At 40.6% G+C, this 18188-nt stretch overlaps 1 protein-coding gene across 2 annotated transcripts in view; it reads left to right on the top strand.

Moving 5' to 3' along the window:
- Window positions 1-18188, top strand: part of dennd2b (DENN domain containing 2B) — a 55119-nt gene that overhangs the window by 5193 nt on the left and 31738 nt on the right. The window contains exons 1-4 of one of the 2 annotated variants that reach the window (XM_017442213.3): window positions 127-292; window positions 11183-11281; window positions 15672-16943; window positions 17735-17880. In XM_017442213.3, the coding sequence (XP_017297702.1) occupies window positions 11208-11281; window positions 15672-16943; window positions 17735-17880 (1492 nt within the window). In that variant the 5' untranslated portion in view covers window positions 127-292; window positions 11183-11207. Of the gene's footprint in view, window positions 1-126; window positions 293-11182; window positions 11282-15671; window positions 16944-17734; window positions 17881-18188 lie in introns of those variants that run through there. The other variant, XM_017442202.2, reaches the window with a different exon arrangement.

Raw genomic sequence — 18188 nt, 5'->3', positions numbered from 1 at the left:
GTTCCCATGGTAACAAGTCCTGCCTCCGCTCTCTGCAGCGGGCTGTGTGAAAGGAGACGGGAAGCTGGAGAGTTTTTTTTTTTTTCTTTTCTTACTTTTTGTGTCGGTTTGTCTTGGAGAGACATGAGTCGGAGTTAGCGGAGAGGAGCAGGTATCCGGAAAGCCAGAAAAAAAGGAAAAAAAAAAAAAAAGAAAAAGGAAAGGTTCCTCCAGGGGATTATTTGTGCGTCGCTGCGGGATTATAATCTGCAAAAACATGCCAGCAGACATGGATGTGAGGAGAAACTCAGAGGTAAAAAAAAGCTGATTTTCTCTGTTGCCTGACGGAGCTGGACGGCAGGAAGTTTGACTCTCTGAGGCTGGATTTGTTTCTAACTAAAACTAAAAGTTTTTAAAGGTTTGCAAGGTGCGTTCAAGTGCCCCGCATGACCATATTTGGTCACAGACGCGTTGAACGCTAAAAGTTCAAATTTCAATCTTTTTGGCTTCTTTTCAGCTGAAACCTTTGAATGAAGAACACAAGTCCCAGCGGATAGTTAACCTGGTTATTTATCTAATAATCCCCTAAAAACGTCAAAAACAGCAGATAAACAGAAAAAACTTGATGATTGTGTCCTTTTTCTGTTGTAGTTTGAACTTTAAGGAAGAGAGAAATGCAACTTTAAATCCTTGTTGTGTGTTTTCATAAAACCTTACAACTTTTAATACTTCCATTACAAATGGCTGCTTAGTTTCATATGCATGTTTATTGTTCAGGGATTTCTGATTTGTTGGCTCTGAACTCAGATCAGTCTGGTTGTTATGGGTGTGTTTTTAAATTCCCATCCTATCTTGTTATAAGTAACAGCAACAATAATATTTATGGAGGAACACTTGTAAAAAAAAGCGTGTTTTCCCTGAGGTCTTTGTGAAAATCCAAGAGCAGCTTTGTGCCTGACCTGAATGTTCTGTTTCTTGGGTTTGAAATTTTTTTTAAAACTTAAAACAGGCTAAAACCTTTATGATCTTATCTTGTAATGCAAACCTTATGGCTGTTTTTCCTAGCTCTCCTTTTTAAAGCGTCTCCATTGTGCAGGTCAAACAATGACCTTCCCCTGTCGCAGGACTGTCAACACTAAACTATTGAGGAAATTCCTCCTTTTTTAACACCCCCCCCCCCATTCAGTTTAAGAGAAGTGATTCTGCTTTATCAACATATGCTTTTCCAGGGAATGTAGCTTACTAACCATCTTAATCAGAGTTTCTTTCTTTGACTGTGCAGACTGTGTTGATGTTATTTGCTGAGCTGATAGAGGGGGGTGGCAGCTTTACTGAAGGGGTTCTCAGGCATCATTAGCCTGGGAGTGGTGCTTCTTTAAGGGGACAGATCCTCGCCGTGTTCATTGTGCAGATCACAAGATCGCCCCCTCCGAGTTCAGCCGATATCATCAGCGGCTGAGAGAAAGCTCTTTTTCAGAGCCGAAGAAAAATCTGCTTCCACGTTTGATTGCATCCGAGCTGCACATTCAGACAGCTGATTCTGTTTCAGAGGAATCCTTTCAGCTGCACACAGAAAAAACAGAGGAGGACCGGCGTGTGACTTTTTGATTGTAGACAAACAGGCAGCATCAGGTACATAAACACAGAAACATGATGCTGCTTTGATCCGTTTGCACCTCATTACAACTCTACAATAAAAGGCCGAGCATTTCTTTAAAGGAATGCATGTTGCCCGACTCGTTTCGTTTCATCTTCTGTTGAGAAATGGCAGAATTATTGCTATGATTGGAGCAATCTCCTGTGCAAGAAGTCAGGCTCAGAGTATGTGCCGTGCGTGACTCTTAGCTACTACTGCATCAAATCTGAGCTCAGTATCTACAAAATTGATGGCTGTGGTAGCCATCTTGAATTGTAATGACTCTAAAAGTAAATCGGTTGTAGATAAACATCCAGTGATTACTTACAGAGAGACAGAGTTGTCAGCAAATAGTTATTGGCAGATTTTTAATCAAAGTTCTTGTGCATGGTCAGAGTATGTGCTGGGGATCAGTCTCAGCTACTACTAACCTATATTTTAAAGTCAATATACATAAATTTGATTGAGTTTTAGCCATTTTTGTATATTTTAAAATCCGCTGGAAGGTGGCAGCCATCCAAAAGTTAATCGGTTATAGACATATACCTGGTGGTCACTTTCTGCAAATTTCCTTAAAATCCATCAAGTGGTTCATGAGATATTTTGGTTACAGACAGATACAAGAACATTATCGTTCGCCTTTTGATTATGACAGAAAACAACTACCAGCTGGTGTTTTTATTAGCCCACAATCCCCGTCTTGCTGTTTGTCAGGGCTGTCTGCTGTTGAATACATGTACGATGACAGCAACACATCTGTTTAATGTTTCTTGGTTTGCTGTGAGGTAATGAAAATCAGCTTTACAGTGGCGTTAATATAAAAAATATGACCTCCCCTGGACTGTATACAGTTTTATGATTATACTATATCAGAATTAATTTAGGCTGTTTTGATACAAACGGTTCTCCATCAGCTTGAATCCAAACACATCAAGCTGTGTTTTCCGTTTCTAAACACTTGTCAGGGCGTGTTGATACTCAGAGTAGATGTTGCTGGCCTTGGATTTCCAAAACTTCCCTGCAAAGTCGACAGATATTAACCTGTGGTGGACGGTGGGTGGCTTTGTGTTACAGCATCACTGTGATCGGGTCGTGAATCACCACACACGACTCGGGAACACAGTTTCCACATCGGTGAGCTCAGAGTTTATCACCTGTGTGATCGTATTCATCCTAAGGTCACGCCCGAATGCAGTGATGCTAATGTGAGGAGTAAAACTCAGAAGGCAGTTGCTTCATTTGGATTTTGTTTGCTTAAAATCTGACGTAAACCGTTACACAAACAGCTGTTTTGTTGTTCTGTTTCCAACTAAAACTAGAAATAAATGACGGGATTCTACCTTTTAACTTCAACTGTTGCTTGGTTTTTATGACTCATTTTGGAACATGAAATTGGAATATTTTGTAATATCGCAAACTTTTTTTCACTTTCTTATTTTCTTGCATGGTCTTTTGAATGCGTATGTACCACCAGTTGTTTAAAAAAGGTTTCACAAGTCATTATTTAGATAGAAGAATCTAACAATTCAGTTTGCGAGCTGCGGACACAACTGGAGGATTCTAACGTTTAACTCAAGTCAAGATTTTCCAAATTTTAAATCTGTTGAGCGTTCAAAATTTACCCAGACAGCCACTGAGAATGAAATAAATTCTCACTTGAGGTTGGCTCAGACCGCGGCATTAAATGTGAATTAGTTTTCCACCAAAACCCGTCAGGACTTGTTGATAAAGTTGGAGTTGGTGCCAGTTCTGTTCTGACCACCAAAGTGCTGGCAACGGGAAGATTTCTCCAAGTCAGGGTCCATCTGAAAAAAAAGAGAACAAGGCCAAATATATGTCCAGCTAACATTTAGTATTCAAAACTTACAGTGAAACTTCAGTAAACTGCATAAGTTTCAAGCTACCTTACAGTTAATTCAGAATTGTTGCATTTTTCTCACCAACATCTTGTTTTTTTGCTTATAAATGCCCTTTAATCAACATACAAGTTGATTTTGTTTGTTTCAAACAAAATCTGAACACGTCACCAACATGTTTGTGGGAAATAGTTTTAAAGTGTGATATTCTGCAGTTTTTATTTATCTATACAGAGTTAAACTATTAGTGACTGAACAGGAGGTAACAGAGGTTTCAGCGGTGGTCCGTCCTTCTTTGGTTCCTTCTTTGCGTCCACCCGTGGGCTCTGAGGAAGAAAACCAGTCCTACGGCAGCACCGTAGAGCTTGGTGGTCCCAACTGTGTTTTTAGTCGACCAGATTTAGACTCCAGCTTTAAGGCAGGGTCACATTTAATGTCTTAGAAAAGACAAACTTCTACATCAGGGGTCAGCGCTGTGACAGAAAATTCCTGCCCTCCTGCCGTAGCTCAGATGGACATAAGCCTGTTTTCTACATGCCTGCCTCTGCAGCTGTGCATGCTCATATCTGGGTTACACAGAAGGCCTTCTCCCACAAAGAGAAAATATGTCATGATTAACCCAAAAGGGAGAGAGAAAGAGAGAGGAAAAAAGAGGCTTGGCAAACCATGTGGTGGCATAATTATATAGGTATGGGAAGGTGAAACAGCTGCCTGTAGCATTGACCTTGGTGGTTTTCTTCAACACTGAGGCCCACACAGACCTTTAAAGCATTAAACTGCTCTCCCTGAACAAAATGATCCTTAGAAAATACCTTTTATATTTGCTTCCACTTTTCACATTCACAGATCATATGAAAAAAAGCTTATTTGTGGCCCTCATCGTGCTGCTGGCTGAGCACCAGGAAGCTGAAAACTTGTTTAAAAGGACATCATGGCCATTTGCTAACAGGGCTCCTCTCGGCCAGTGTTCTCCTGTCAGCCGGGGACAGAGCCGTAAGAATAATTGTGTGGATCGCTGTGTGGGCTCGTGTTTGCCAGCGAGTTCTGACGTCTGGACGGAGTTGAGAACTTGCAGAGATTTTCTCTCCTCTTCCTCGTTGCCTTTTTGGCTGCCTGTGAGCCCTGCCATGGTTCTTTTTCTTTTCTTTTTTTTTTTTTTAAACCCTGAAGTCAGGTTGCTGATCAGCAGAAATACACGACCATGAAAGATAAAAGGAGAACTACAGTTAGATTCAGCGTTATGCCGACTGCTGCATGTTTTTAGAGTTAAAAAAAAACCCTCCTAAATGAAACCCCCTGCTGAATGAGGTTAAATAAACTTTCTCCAATAGGACGTCAAGTTTAAATGAGCATAATTGTGTGTTGCTGTTGCTGAATGAGAACAGGACTCATTGCATAAACTCCAGGTGTTACTGCCCTACTCTGAGTGCGGCCACGCTTTGATGGACGGGGCAAATATTAGTACATTCCTGCATGTGGAGGGCGGGAAGAGTCGTGTATCTGTATCTGATAATCTGTATAATGTGACAGGGCCAAGGACATGTGGACTCTCTTTAGAAGATATTTTACCAAATACTGCCCCCCCCCCTTCCCCTCCTTGCACACACATTGATAAAAGACTTACTTTTTAACCATCTCTCTCTGAAGGACAAACAAACACAAAGGGCTCTTTTATTTCAGAGAGGCGCTACCATTGTTCCACATTTTATCTGTGTGCTGAGCAGAATATGCCTCATTGATTTCTGCCTCATGTAATCACATCTTACTGTACATTAACAAGACAAAAACTAGGAAATGCCCTGAAAGAAAAGGTCTTTTTTACAGGAAAAGTGTTGAATGCTTTAAAGTAACATTTTGGCTTTTGGAACAGTTTTTTTTTCCTCTATCTGTGCTGAGTGTTGGCAATAACTGCTATAGGGATTTAGGAATAATCTTTTTTTTTAAAGTTAAATCTAAAGGTGGGTTACATACAGACAAATAGGAGTTTTATTTCTGTACTCGAAGCTGTCAGAGAAGTATGGAGCTCGGCAAGTGCCAGGTGTGGAAAAAATATTAGAGGTTGAGGAAATACGTCCACCCAGTTTGGTAAATCTGTGCGCTGTAATAAGCTGCAGATGTGCTGTTAATTTGTCTCAGTATAGAGCTTAAAACATAGAAGTCATCCCAACATCAGCTGTGAAACGAGGATTAAGGGACTGTCTACAAAGTGCAGCATCAGAATATTAAATTGATTTGTATCAATTAAGCTTTCTGTAGTTTCACCAAAATCCCGTCAGACATCTGTCTCTTTCCGACAGCTAAATTAAAAACATGTAACTATATATAATTTAAAAAAATATTTATTATCCTAGAGTTTTTCTACTTTGTAGATGATTCCTAAGCTTTCATCTCACAGCTGGTTTCACACAGACTGCGCTGGTTTTGTATTTTTTTTTGTTCAACTCAGAGTACAACCAGTTTTGATTAAAATTAGATTGTATCATTTTGTTGACTTTTGTGATGCGGAAGGGAGGCTCAAATTTTCAGCTTTTCAGCAGGCTGAGGGAACAGGGTTTTTTTTTAGCCTCTGATTTTATTTTCAGGGACTTGCATGGCCAGAAAATGGATCAGATGTCTAAACTGCTGATGAAATCCCAAAGATAGTTTTTTTTCTGAATCTTTTGTGGATTAGTTTTTCTGTTCGGTTACTGTTTTGGTTCAGTAATTCTCAGAGTTTCAGTTTTTATTTTCTTAGATTAAGTTAGTTTGACAGAGCTAAAAAAAAGTAAACTGTTAAACTGTTTTTCAATCATTAAGCTGCTTCCTTAAAATTTATTTGGCTAATGACGATGTATTTGAGACTCCAAAAGTCCAATCAGTCAGAATTTCCTTCGTCAGCTCTCTGATCCAAAGTCCAAACGCTGACCGCTGACTAAACTCATGAGTAGAGCAGGGTATTGTATGGAAAACTCACACAGAGAAGTGTTGCATCCTGATGCCTTTTCTATCATTACCGCTGGCACGAAACAGGAAGAACATTCAGCTGTGAAAAATGCACGGAGATAAAACCCCTAACTGGGAAGACAACAAGATTTAGAAACTTTGGTTAAGAACTTCAACATTCACGCTGCAATGACCCATATAAATACAAACTTTAAAACCTTTTTTTCATATTTGTTTTTGTGATTTAGTTGAAACTTTAAACGTTTTTTTATCAGCGTCATCTATTATTGCATCATTGACCTTTCAGTGAACTAAAGCTTTGGTATTTATCAAAATAATAGTGAGCAGATCTGTTGTGATTGATGACTCCGAGGGTCAGATTTGTTTAAAAGTGTTTCAGGCCAGTTCAGATTAATTTGAAATGGTAGTTTGGAAGAAAAAATGCAATATTAGAAATGAAAAAAGAAAAATCTTTAAAGAAAAACAAGCTACAGTAAAAGTTTTTGACCAAAGTACAAAGCTGCTACGTCACTCCTGCCTACTTCTTGTCTTGTCCTCTGCAGGGCTGACCTTTACAGTAAATGAATCAGAGCTGCAGCAAGAACATGTCTGATATTTTTGACTTATTATGCAACAAAAGTCGTTTTGTAACCAAAACACTGAGGCCACAACATGTCTTTTCAGGGGGTTGTTGATCATTAGCTTGTCTTTGACTCGGACGTCTCTGGAGAAAAGTTGTCTTAAATCTGCTTGAATGCACTTTAAAGACACTCTGGAGGTTTGTCAGAAGTGCTTGTTTACAGTCGGTGATTTTGTGGAGGGAGATGGTATCAGAACTCAGGAAGTCAGTTGGCTAACGCCTTGGTGTTTACACTGCAGAGTCCATCTCGGGCCTCTGTGACCCATTTCTGTTGTTATGGTTTTCTGTCTGTGCAAAAAAATAACAACTAAGAACTTACACATGTAAACACGGCTCTTAAATGAATGAATATTAATTAAACTCTTGTTTTGTTTTATAATCTACATATTATAGATTATATAATATCATATATTATAGAAAAAAAGACATGAGCTTTAAGCTTTTATTTGGATATATGTGTGTGTGTGTTTGTGTAAGTGTCCTCACACAAATGTGATTCAAAAATATAACTTGAGTCATTTGACGTTTGTGTGTCAGGTGCATATTTAAAATACAATTCAGCATGCATGCTCTGTGATGTAGATTCTACACGTAGCTGAACTGCTGGAGGAAAATATGCTGCGCAGGACATCATTTTTTTTCTGTTGGATGAAAATAAGCTCGGTCCACAGTTACAGGAAATAGCTGACAGAAGGAATGCACCTTCCCTCTCCTCATCTGTCTCTTTAGGAATCAGCTCCACCACTGGTTGGTTGTCTCTTTCATACAACAACTTCCTGTAAATAAGCCACGCTGCCAAGCACCCTCCTATCTTCCACCTCTGATCTCCGGGGATCTCTGTTTGACCCTGTTACGCACCAGAACAATCACTTTGAGCCCTCTTGAAAGGGCCAGTGTCACATTTTCAGGAGCATTGGCCTCCTGTTTGAGGGAAGGCTTTAACTAACTGCTGATCTGATGGGGGATAAAGTCCAGGAAATGTTTCCTTTAGGGAAGATGTCTTAACATTGTTCAGTTTCTTTTTTTTTGTTCTGAGGACGTCACATGGCAATAAAAGGAGGATGTGTTGTTTGAAAATAATTGACAGTTGACAAGTCAAAGTCTCTGCAGTATTTTCAAGGCCTTTAGCTCATTTAATATAATTTGCTCAAACATGCATTAGACTAATTATGTATGGGCTGTACAGAAATATTACTAATTCTTAACCAATTGTAGATGTGTCTGTAAAGTTAATCTTTAAAAGCTTAGTATGAAATTGGAGCAGAGGACCAGATCTTCAGCCTTGCAGAGTTGCTCAGGGGGTCATGGGAGTTTGACTCTCCAGACTACATGTGTTTTGTGGAATTGGAGAAGACTTATGACCGTGTTACCCTAGGGATTCGGTGGGGGTGCTGTGGGAGTATGGGGTGCCGGGGTCACTTTTAAGGCCTATCCAGTCCCTATATAACCAAAACAAGAGCTGTGTCTGAATCCTCAGCATAAAGACGAGCTGGTTCCCGGTCTGGGTTGGACTCCCCCAGGGCTGATCCTTGTTTCTGAACCTGTTTGTGGTGTTTATGCAAAGGGTCAGTTATGGAGAGGGGAGTGTCTGGTTTGGGAACCTCAGCGTCTCGTCTGTAGTTTATGCAGATGATGTTGTTCAGTTGGTGTCTTCAGGTCATGACGTCATGACTGAAAGAGAGAGAAACCTGGCAGGGGCAGGCCCAGAACTCGCTGGAGGGATTATGTATCCTCTATGACCTGGGAGCTCCTTGAGCTGGAGCTGGAGAGTGTTGCTGGGAGAGGGATGTCTGGGTCTTTCTCCTGGTCTGTCGTCTCTGTGATTCAACCACGGAAAAGTGGCAGAAAATGGATTTATAGATGGATGGTATAAAAATGTTGTTGGTAGGTTTGAGAAGCCTTATTTCACTTTTAAACACTTCGCTCACATCCATATAAGCATGATTCATTAGCAGAGTTGAAGCTAACTCATTAAAGTAACCAGTTAAAGCACTCAGATTACTTTTTGTTGTAATAATGTAACTATTGAGACTTAATTACCATCCATCTATTGTTTGTTCCTGTTCAGGTCATTGGGTGAAAGGCAGGGTACATGTCAGTCCATCACAGGCCTGCATAGAAACAAACCAGACAGATTCACTCCCACAGAGTGCCAATTTTATGCAACTTATTAACCTAATATTTATGTTTTTGCAAGAGGAAACTGGTGTACCTACGCCCAAACAAACTCCCTGCAGAAAGGCCGCAGCCGGGAGTTGAACCTGTGACCTTCTTGCTCCAAATCAACAGTTATAACCACTTGCTTCATTGTGCAGCCCTAATGAGACTTGTTTACATTTCTAAATGAATTAGTTGCTGTCATTTTAAATATTGCCATATTTTACTGTGAAAGAAAAGTAAAATTCCAAAATTGTGACACGTTGCTTCTTCTTGTATTTTTGGAATAGTTGAAAGTTCTGTCAGGATGCATGTGTAGAAAAGCTAAAACAACAGTAGTATGTTAATAAAGTGTCTTTAGGTTGCAAAGAACTCGAATTCCAGAGTACGGTAACATCCTGAGTGTTTTTGTTGTGTTGCTACAGCTATTTGAGAGCGATTTTGACCCACAGGAGTGTGCAGCAAATCCAATAGCATCTGTGTGTAGTTTGCAACATTGTTTATCTGAGTGGTGGATGTCAAACTAATCTTTACACAAATACCAGGGTTCAAGGATTCTCAGCAGAACACTGTTATTTCAAGAGGCATCGTGTTATTTTCTGCACTTGTCAGCAGTGTTAATAATGTGGCTTGTTTGCAAAAATGTGGACCCCCATCTTTATATAAATATGATTCAGATATGAAAATATTTTGTGCTTTTTAAGAACAAAACGAGCGAGATGTATTTTTGCGCTTTGTTTGAATTGGCCCTTTTGGGTTGGCATTAGCGTAGCGGACATGTGACCAGTGGTTTGGAGTCCAAACATTATTAAAGAGCTGGTTGAGGAGCACTTTAGCTGTTTGTGAGACAGGAATGTCCTGTAACTCTGTAAATATACCATCACCTCAACATGCCAGGAGCAACAGGTTTTCTGGCAGCAACGGTGTCTCCGTGCTGCGTTTGCCTCGCCACTTCATGTTTGGTTTGTTGATGGTGTTTACACTGGAAATTCAACATGTCAGTTGCGGTTAAATGGAGCTAAAGTGAAAGATTTGTTTTTTGTTGGCACACCAGTGCAATAGTTCACCCTGCACTTTAAAGGAATAGTTAAGATCTTTTGAAATGGGAAGGCTATGAAAGGTAATATGTTACCTGTTGTGGATAGCTTTTTGAATGACCTCAGTTTGATGAAGTTGAGTTTATTTTGACCAGCTAGTTTCAGCAGGACCGATACCAAAGTGAGTTACTGTCATCTCAAAACAACTTAAGTCTAAAAAATTCCATAAAGGTTTTTCATAACCCTTTATTCTGCATTAGGTAATTATTCCAGTGGAAATATTATGATATTCCTGCCAGAAATGCCCCAGGCTGCACCATGCAACTTAGAGCAGTGTGAAGGTTAATAAATCGTATTTGCATGAACTGCTGTGAAATGTTTGAGATTGGAGTTTTAAGAATGCAACAATCCACTCGCTCATTAATCATGTGAAAATTAAACGATTTCTTTAAACAGAGGTCATTCAAAGAGCTATCTACAACAGGTAAATATTAATTGTTTATACCCTTTCCACAGAACCTCACTTCAAAACATCTGAATCATCATTTTAATGTTAATCTCAGAGTCTTAGACTTTTAAGATTCAGGCCACACGTGTTGAATAAGCCCCATTGTCAAAGAAATAAGAGTTCACTCTGGGAGACAACAGAAGGATAATGAAAGTACCTGTTCAGACAGCTGAAACGCCATGTTTTGGTCCTGAGTCCTGGCTGTGGTTCAGAGGAATCTTGATCACCTGGTTTTTGATGAAAAGATGGATTATAGTCTGTGTTTATCAAAGTTTTAGACCTAATCTTTTCCACTAGTTCCCACTAATTTTTTAGTTGATTATTTAGCACTTTTTGAGTGAGAAAATCCCCATGGAAAGGAGTTTAATTTGCAATGCAAGCCCGTGTTTTTTGTGTTTGATGACAAGCACTGACTGATTGCCTCATATCTTTGTGTTCGTCTGGCAGGTGGGCAGATGCTTTGCTGAGAAACATGACTGCCAACAAGAGTTCGAAGGCTGTGCCCCATGCAGGAGGGGGTAAAGCTGCGCGGGACGTCCCTGACAGGTCAGTAACGTCAACATGGTTTCAAAGAATCCATCCTGCCTTTAACTCGTCAACTTGTTTATTTTCACACACGTCTTTCAATTCACTTCTGGGAAACATAACCAATGATTGTCAATCAAAACTTTTGCAAGTGTGATCCTGTTCCCCGGACAGACACTCCATCCAAATCTGAACTGGGAATACTGAGCTTGTGTTAGCATGCTGACAGCTGACAATACCCTGTTGGAAAAGGAAAACAAACTCTTTAAATCCTAATGGATGTATATATATATTATTCCAACAGTTTATCATCCTGTTTGGACCAACTGTAGCCTATGAGAAAATATTTATTAAATCTTTAGTGCCTTTATTTCCACTATCAATCATCTTTTTTCTGTGATCTGTTGGCTTTTTGTCAAGATGGTTGTCAGTAATGCTGCTAACATAGGGAAATGCAATATAAACAGTGTTGCAATGTACAAATAGAGCACTCATTTACTTGGAAATGTGGCTGTTTCTCAAAATATTAACAGTAGCCCAGAGCTGTCTCGCCATTTTTTAGCACAATAATTGTACATTTAACCTGTGTTCTTCTGAATACAATGAACTACCAAATTAGGAGAGAATTACTTGCAGATTTTTGTTCCTTGTGGGCTCATCTGACTCACAGAAAAATAAATAGGCCTTAAAAGCAAAGATGCCTTGCAGCTCGATGTTTTAACAGATGGAGGGGATTTGTTTGTGTTGGACGCCGCTGCACAATGTCGTCCTCAGAACTATGAAATTAAGCAGGGATCATTTTCAAGTCCAAATTACACAGAGGCTGAACAGTCGGAGGGTTCTTGCTCTGTGTTTTTCTGCTTAGTTAATAATTAAAAATTCACCCAGCTCTCTTTGATTGGGCTTCTGGTGGTCAGTTGACATAATGCTTAAAAACGATCCAGAGAGATGTTTTGGTATCAGACAACATAGAGGCTGAGCAGTGAAACATTACACGTTCCTCCTATTCAGTGAACCCTCCCAAATCCTCAGATATTCACTGAAAGATAGTTGTAAAGAAATTAAAAGGTGACAGGCAACTGGTTGATTATGAAGCTGGTTCTGTAAGTTTCCTGCGCTCTGCGTCCTGGTTAGAAAGGGGATGTGGCTTGTGGTTAGCCTGTCCTGGAAGCCTGAGTGAAAGCCAGAGGCAAAGGTTGTGACGGACATTCAGCTCTTTGTACGGTACAGTATGTGTGGCCGGCCCAGCTGAAGCCGGCAAAACTGGGATTATTTTTACAAGGTTGATCCGCATCACTAAGAATCCAAGGAAAACAGAAAAAAGGAGAGAAATCAGCACATTTTATAGATTGTATGTATGTCTGATTGCGAGGAGTCCATGCGGCTGTTCACATATTGTTTTACAGCATTAAAAGTAATAGCTTGTAAAATAACGGCATGTTATTACTGAAAGCCGGTAAAAACCTGCCTGCAAGTTTAGTTTAAAGGCTTCTGTGCAACAGTTGTGATCATCCCTCCTTTTTATAATTGTTTGCATCCCAGGAGCCAGACTTTTGTTTTTCTGTTAAAATTGCTGATCAGTTGTTCTAAAGCCTTTCTGAAGGTTTTTATTCTTTAGAATTTGGTTGATTTATGTATTTTTTTTCACTAATTGTCCAGTCTTTGTACCTGACCATGACAGCTTATTGTGCAGTGTGCTTAAAAAATGAGGAAAGTAGACAAGCGGAGGATAAAACGAGAAAAGTCAGGCCTAAAAGCTATCTACAGCAGAATGTGAGTAATGTCTTTAAGAACCGGGGAGGAAGACCTGACTCAGGACCTGAGAGATGCGTCACCTCTCATCTGATCAGCTACTGGATGCCAAGTTTTCAGCCGATAACTCTTTGGGAATCACCTTGTTTGTGCTAAAATGCTATTTTATGTGTCAAACTGTGTTATCATCGGCATTTCTCATAGATTTAAGTAAAGAAACGGGATCAAACTGTGTTTTTGTTATAGTCTGCTGTAAACAAAGAAAATATGAAACCACATGGAAAAAAAATTAATACCTCAGCGATTGCCTTAATAAACCGAACTGTCAGTGGGATCGTGTTACTGTTTGTTCTCCTTGTTACCAAAGCATCAGGTCTTCAGAGAACATCACTTCCTGCAGTAGTTACACTCACCAGCCAACATGTAGTTTTCCCAAGAAGTCAAAAGATGTTTGATTTGCCAGAATTTCTAGTAGCGCCTCTCTTCTGCAGCACTCTTTTAGAGCTGAAACCTGGCAATTTGTTTGATTAATAAATGGGTTTATTTGAGAATCATTTTCAGGGATTTCACACATCCAACTGGTGGGATTTAATTTGGAGCACATTTGAGAGGTATTTACCTTTCGGCTGGTTAGTGAAGACAGATGTGGTGTTTTTCAGTTCAGAGAGGAGGATCCAAACCCAGAGCACTAAACACAATGCAGTGAACTTTAACAAAAGTGACTTTTATGAAACTAACCATTACGAAGAAGGAACTAAAAGTGAGCAAAACACAGCAAAAGCAGGAGTTTAAAGTTTCACAAATGGTTGGAAAGGAAAAAAAACCCTCCAAAGACACTCAGTAAAGGGTTCAGGAAAAGATGAACTAATGTATCAAAATCAAGTGAGAAGCAGTGAGGTGGAAGACTCCTACAGGAAGAAAGCAAACTCGGACACAAAGCGCTCATAACAAAAACAGGGAGATTCTTCTCATTTCTCAGTTTTGTGCCATCCCTTCTGTCTTTTCTTTTTCCTGCTTGTTACCAGAAAATCCGTCTCAGCGCACCCTCTAGATGAATGTTTCCGTTTCTAAAACCCAACTGGAAGACCGCTTTGAACAAGGGGTTTTATCTTTAAAACCTTTTAAACACAGACCAAAACAACAAGGGGGAAAAAAGACTAAATTATAAACTACACTGATAAACCTCCCTGATGAACAGGGTTGACAAACAACTTAATCAGTCATTCAATCAAAAAGTACTAAATTAATAACAAAATAATTAAATGAGTAGACTAAACCATCTTGTTGTCTATGAGACATTTATTGGTTGCTTCACCTTGAACAGATACAACAATAAAATCCAAAATGAACATCTAAATGTTTAACTTTATGATTATTTGTTGATTATATGATTATGTTTTAAAAGTGTATATTATTTTAGATACATCTAATATTTCCGCTTTACTGAAAAAAAGGGTGTTTACTTAAGATTTGTTGATTTGTTGCTAATAAATGCTAAATTTTGGGAATTAATTCTAAGTATTTTATTCTCTGACGTGTTCTTCTGGTAGGATGTTTTGGAAAAGCCATTAGATTAGAGCCAGGTTTTACTCACGTATACACGTCAATTCTAAATATTAGGAGGATGATGATAGAACTTTGATTTTTGGCCTTCAATAGCCAAATTACGAGAAGTTCAGGTCATTTATCAGATTAATTACAACATCAGGCAGGAGTGTTTTAGGTTAATGTGCAGACACAATTTCCTGTCATCTTATTCTCAGACTACTTAAGGGGAAGTAAGATATGATTCATCCATCATGCTTGAGGCTTGCAAGCACCAAGGTAATGTGAAATTCTCTCCACCCTGAAGCAGAAAAAGCGAAATCGGGGAAGGGCAGATAGGTGTGAAGCCAGATCTGTCCTAACCTGCGTTGTTGGATCGCAGTCCACAGACTTCAGCTTCCTCCTCCCATAAGTCGTTATTCTAACCGAGACTGTGACATCAGATCTGCCAGCGCTTCACTTTCACACCGATTAGTCAGTCTCCAAACAACAGCAAGGTTTCTGGGAGACTACGAGTGTTGGAGTGTCCTCTATCTCAAGGGAAAGTGTTGCCTCTCCGTGGAAAACTTTAGGAAGGTGGGTAGCATGAGAAAACGTGTGTGAAAACCTGACGATGGTAGTGAACTCAGAACCTTAGCTGCAGGGACCAGAAAGGCTTTGAGAACCTGAGAGGAGCAGTGAGGTTTTTACAGGTAAGAGCACTTTAATAAGTCTGTGTGTTTCTGTGTGAGGTCCTCTGTGGAGCTCTTCAACCTTTTTTTGATTTTCTGGAAAAATCCACATTGGCATTTTTAATGTTGTCTGTATTTCCTTTGGCCTTTATTTCTAATCTCATGCTGCCAAAAACAGAATTCTTTCCTGTGGTCATTTTTAAGTACGAGGCTCAAGTTCTCATTCTGCTTTTGATCCTGGAAATGAATTCAAAAGTTTGAGATTATTCATTACCGTGTTGTCCCATCTGTTTTACAGTGAGTTTCTGTTACTCTTCTTGCTTCAAGGTTGAACGGACCTGTTGGCAGCTTTTATAACTGGCCTTTTTTTTTTTTTTCCTACAGTTTTTTAGACTGCATGTAAATTTTCACATTCTTTCACACCTTTGTCTGTCTTGTTTCAGGTCTCAGTCCACATCCCCGTGCCCGGCACTCTCTGCTAGCCGGGTCCAGAGCCAGCAGCCCCTCCTCAGCGACAGCGAGAACTCTGGCAAACAGAGCAAGTACGCCCGGACCGACGGCAGGTTCCTGCTGCGTTCTGGATGGAGCAGCAAGACAGCTAGCCTGTGCAGTGGTGCCTCTCTCACAGGTGACACTGACCCCCAGGGCTGTCTCACCAAATCTAAGAGCATCAGCTGCCTGGACAACAGGCTCTCAATCTATAAGCCCCCAGCTCAAACCAAGTCCTGTCAGGAGGGTCAGGGTGCGCAAGAGCAGAAGGAGAACCAAGGGGATATCCCTGCAGGAGAAGGACTCAATGGTCGGCCTTTGAGCTGGAACACAGTCTCACTGGGACCTTCTTCTAACCAAGGCCACAAGCGCACCCTCTCACTTACTCACGCGGGAGCAGGCGCTCCCCCCACCACAATCCGCAAAAAGATCTCAGAATGGGAGTGCAGGAGAGTGTCTCTGCCTAGGATGAGCTTGTGTCTGGATAAAAGAGGAGGGGATTGTGTGGGGGGTAGCGAGGGCTGCCCGAGTCTGCTCTCCTCTCCTTGCAGCGAGAAGACTTTCGATTTTAAGGGAGTGCGCAGGATGAGCACGGCGTTCTCCGAATGTTCCTTCACGGGGACTGAGGACGAGGAAGGAGTTTCAGAAAAAGACGGTCTAGGTCGTTTTCAGAAACGGAAGGGCAAGACAGAGTCCTCGTTTGTGCGTACCCTGTCTGCTCGCAAAGAGACGTCAGCAGTCCTCAACAGGATACAAAAGATAGAGCAAGCCCTGAAGGAGAATCCCAGCCCTCCCCCTCCCCGCTATCTGAGTAACTGCTATGCTCAAGACAAGACAAGACAGAAGTCCTTTGTGATAGGTGATGATTTGGACAGTACATGCGCCAGTAAGCGCAGCAGCATTTGCTCAGTGGCCACTGAGCCAGATACAGTTTCAGAAAAGCTCTCTAAACTCAGACAAAGGTTTAGTTTGAGTTCAACCAGGTCTGAGAGCCCAGAACCGCCGAGTCAGCAGACCTCAGTGGGTGCACAAGTCAACCCCTTACCTAAACCCAAACGCACTTTTGAGTATGACGCCAAACGGGACCAGAAGGGCATTCTTCCAAGCAATGGACTACCTCCGGACACGTCCTCTGAGTCTCCCCCACCCCTGCCCTTGACCCCTGCGCCCAGCGTAACGCGAGCGACAAAGAACGAGGGGAGCACCCCCGTGAGAACCCAAGACAGGTGAGGCTTAGGTCTGCTTCTGCATTCTCACAGTTAGGACATGCCTTCTGACTGCACCCCTGGGTAACTGCTCATGCTGACGATGGCCGATTTGTTTTGGTTTACAGAACATTGAAAAATGTCAGATACGTTCCAGAACTTTGTAACGGTCTATAAAATAAGATTTGGCAACCCGTAGAAGCAGTATTTTCACTTAAAAATGTGCATAATTTCCCATACAGCCTAGCAACAGTAAAATTCTATCTATATTTGGTGAATCTGACCTTTTGTCTCAGTTTTTTACTTGTTGTCTATAGCTTTTGGACCAGATATACACCCTTTTTTATATGTGAGGGTGTTGCCTCACCAGATTGTTCCTATGTGAAATCCTCAAATGTTCATCCCTTGGACTCTGTTTAACATTCCTGTGGTTTCAGCAATTTAAGACCAGGCCTTCAAACCGCATGCTGTCGATGTTGTGTTGCGACCATACAGTAAATCCTCTCACTCACTGACTTTACATGAGATGTGTGCCCTAAAAGTAAGAGATCTGCGTGTTTACTGGTCACTTTTCTAGAACGTCCGTGTGAAGCGATCATAGTGTTTCTTGTTTTCTCGTTTTTATTCAGATTTAAAGTTTCTGAGGCATTTGACCACCTGTTTGGAATTTAAACCGCCCATCTGGACTGTTTTTATACCGGCTGTGTTTTTCTTTGTTCTTTTTTTTCCCGCCTGCGTCCTTCGAGACTTTTCCTCTTTGTAATTTTATTGTTGCTTCCTGGTCCGTTTAACTTGTCTTAACTTTTGTCCAGGGAGTCATGTGAGTCGGAGGACGCTGCCAGCCTGCCGTCCTCGCATCCGTCCTCGCCCACAGAGAATGGCGCGCTGACCACAGACCCACGGAGTCGACCCAATTCAAAAAGCACTTTAGAGGAGAACGCCTATGAGGACATAGTAGGTGAGTGCAACCAAATTCATCCTGTCAGGAGGGGAATGTCGTAATGATCTGATCCGATCAGCAAATTAATTATTTATCAGATTAGTGACTTTTTAGCACTGTATTTATTTTTCTAATTTCATACTTTCAATGTTTTTAGTTAGTGTGAGTAAACTGAATATACAGGTGCTGGTCATAAAATTAGAATATCATGAAAAAGTAGATTGATTTCAGTAATTCCATTTAAAAAGTGAAACTTGTATATTATATTCATACATTACATACAAACTCATATATTTCAAATGTTTATTTCGTTTAATTTTGATGAT

Source organism: Kryptolebias marmoratus, linkage group LG15, assembly GCF_001649575.2.
Source record: "Kryptolebias marmoratus isolate JLee-2015 linkage group LG15, ASM164957v2, whole genome shotgun sequence".
Classification (NCBI taxonomy): Eukaryota; Metazoa; Chordata; class Actinopteri; order Cyprinodontiformes; family Rivulidae; genus Kryptolebias; species Kryptolebias marmoratus.
This window is presented reverse-complemented; position numbering and strand designations above follow the sequence as displayed.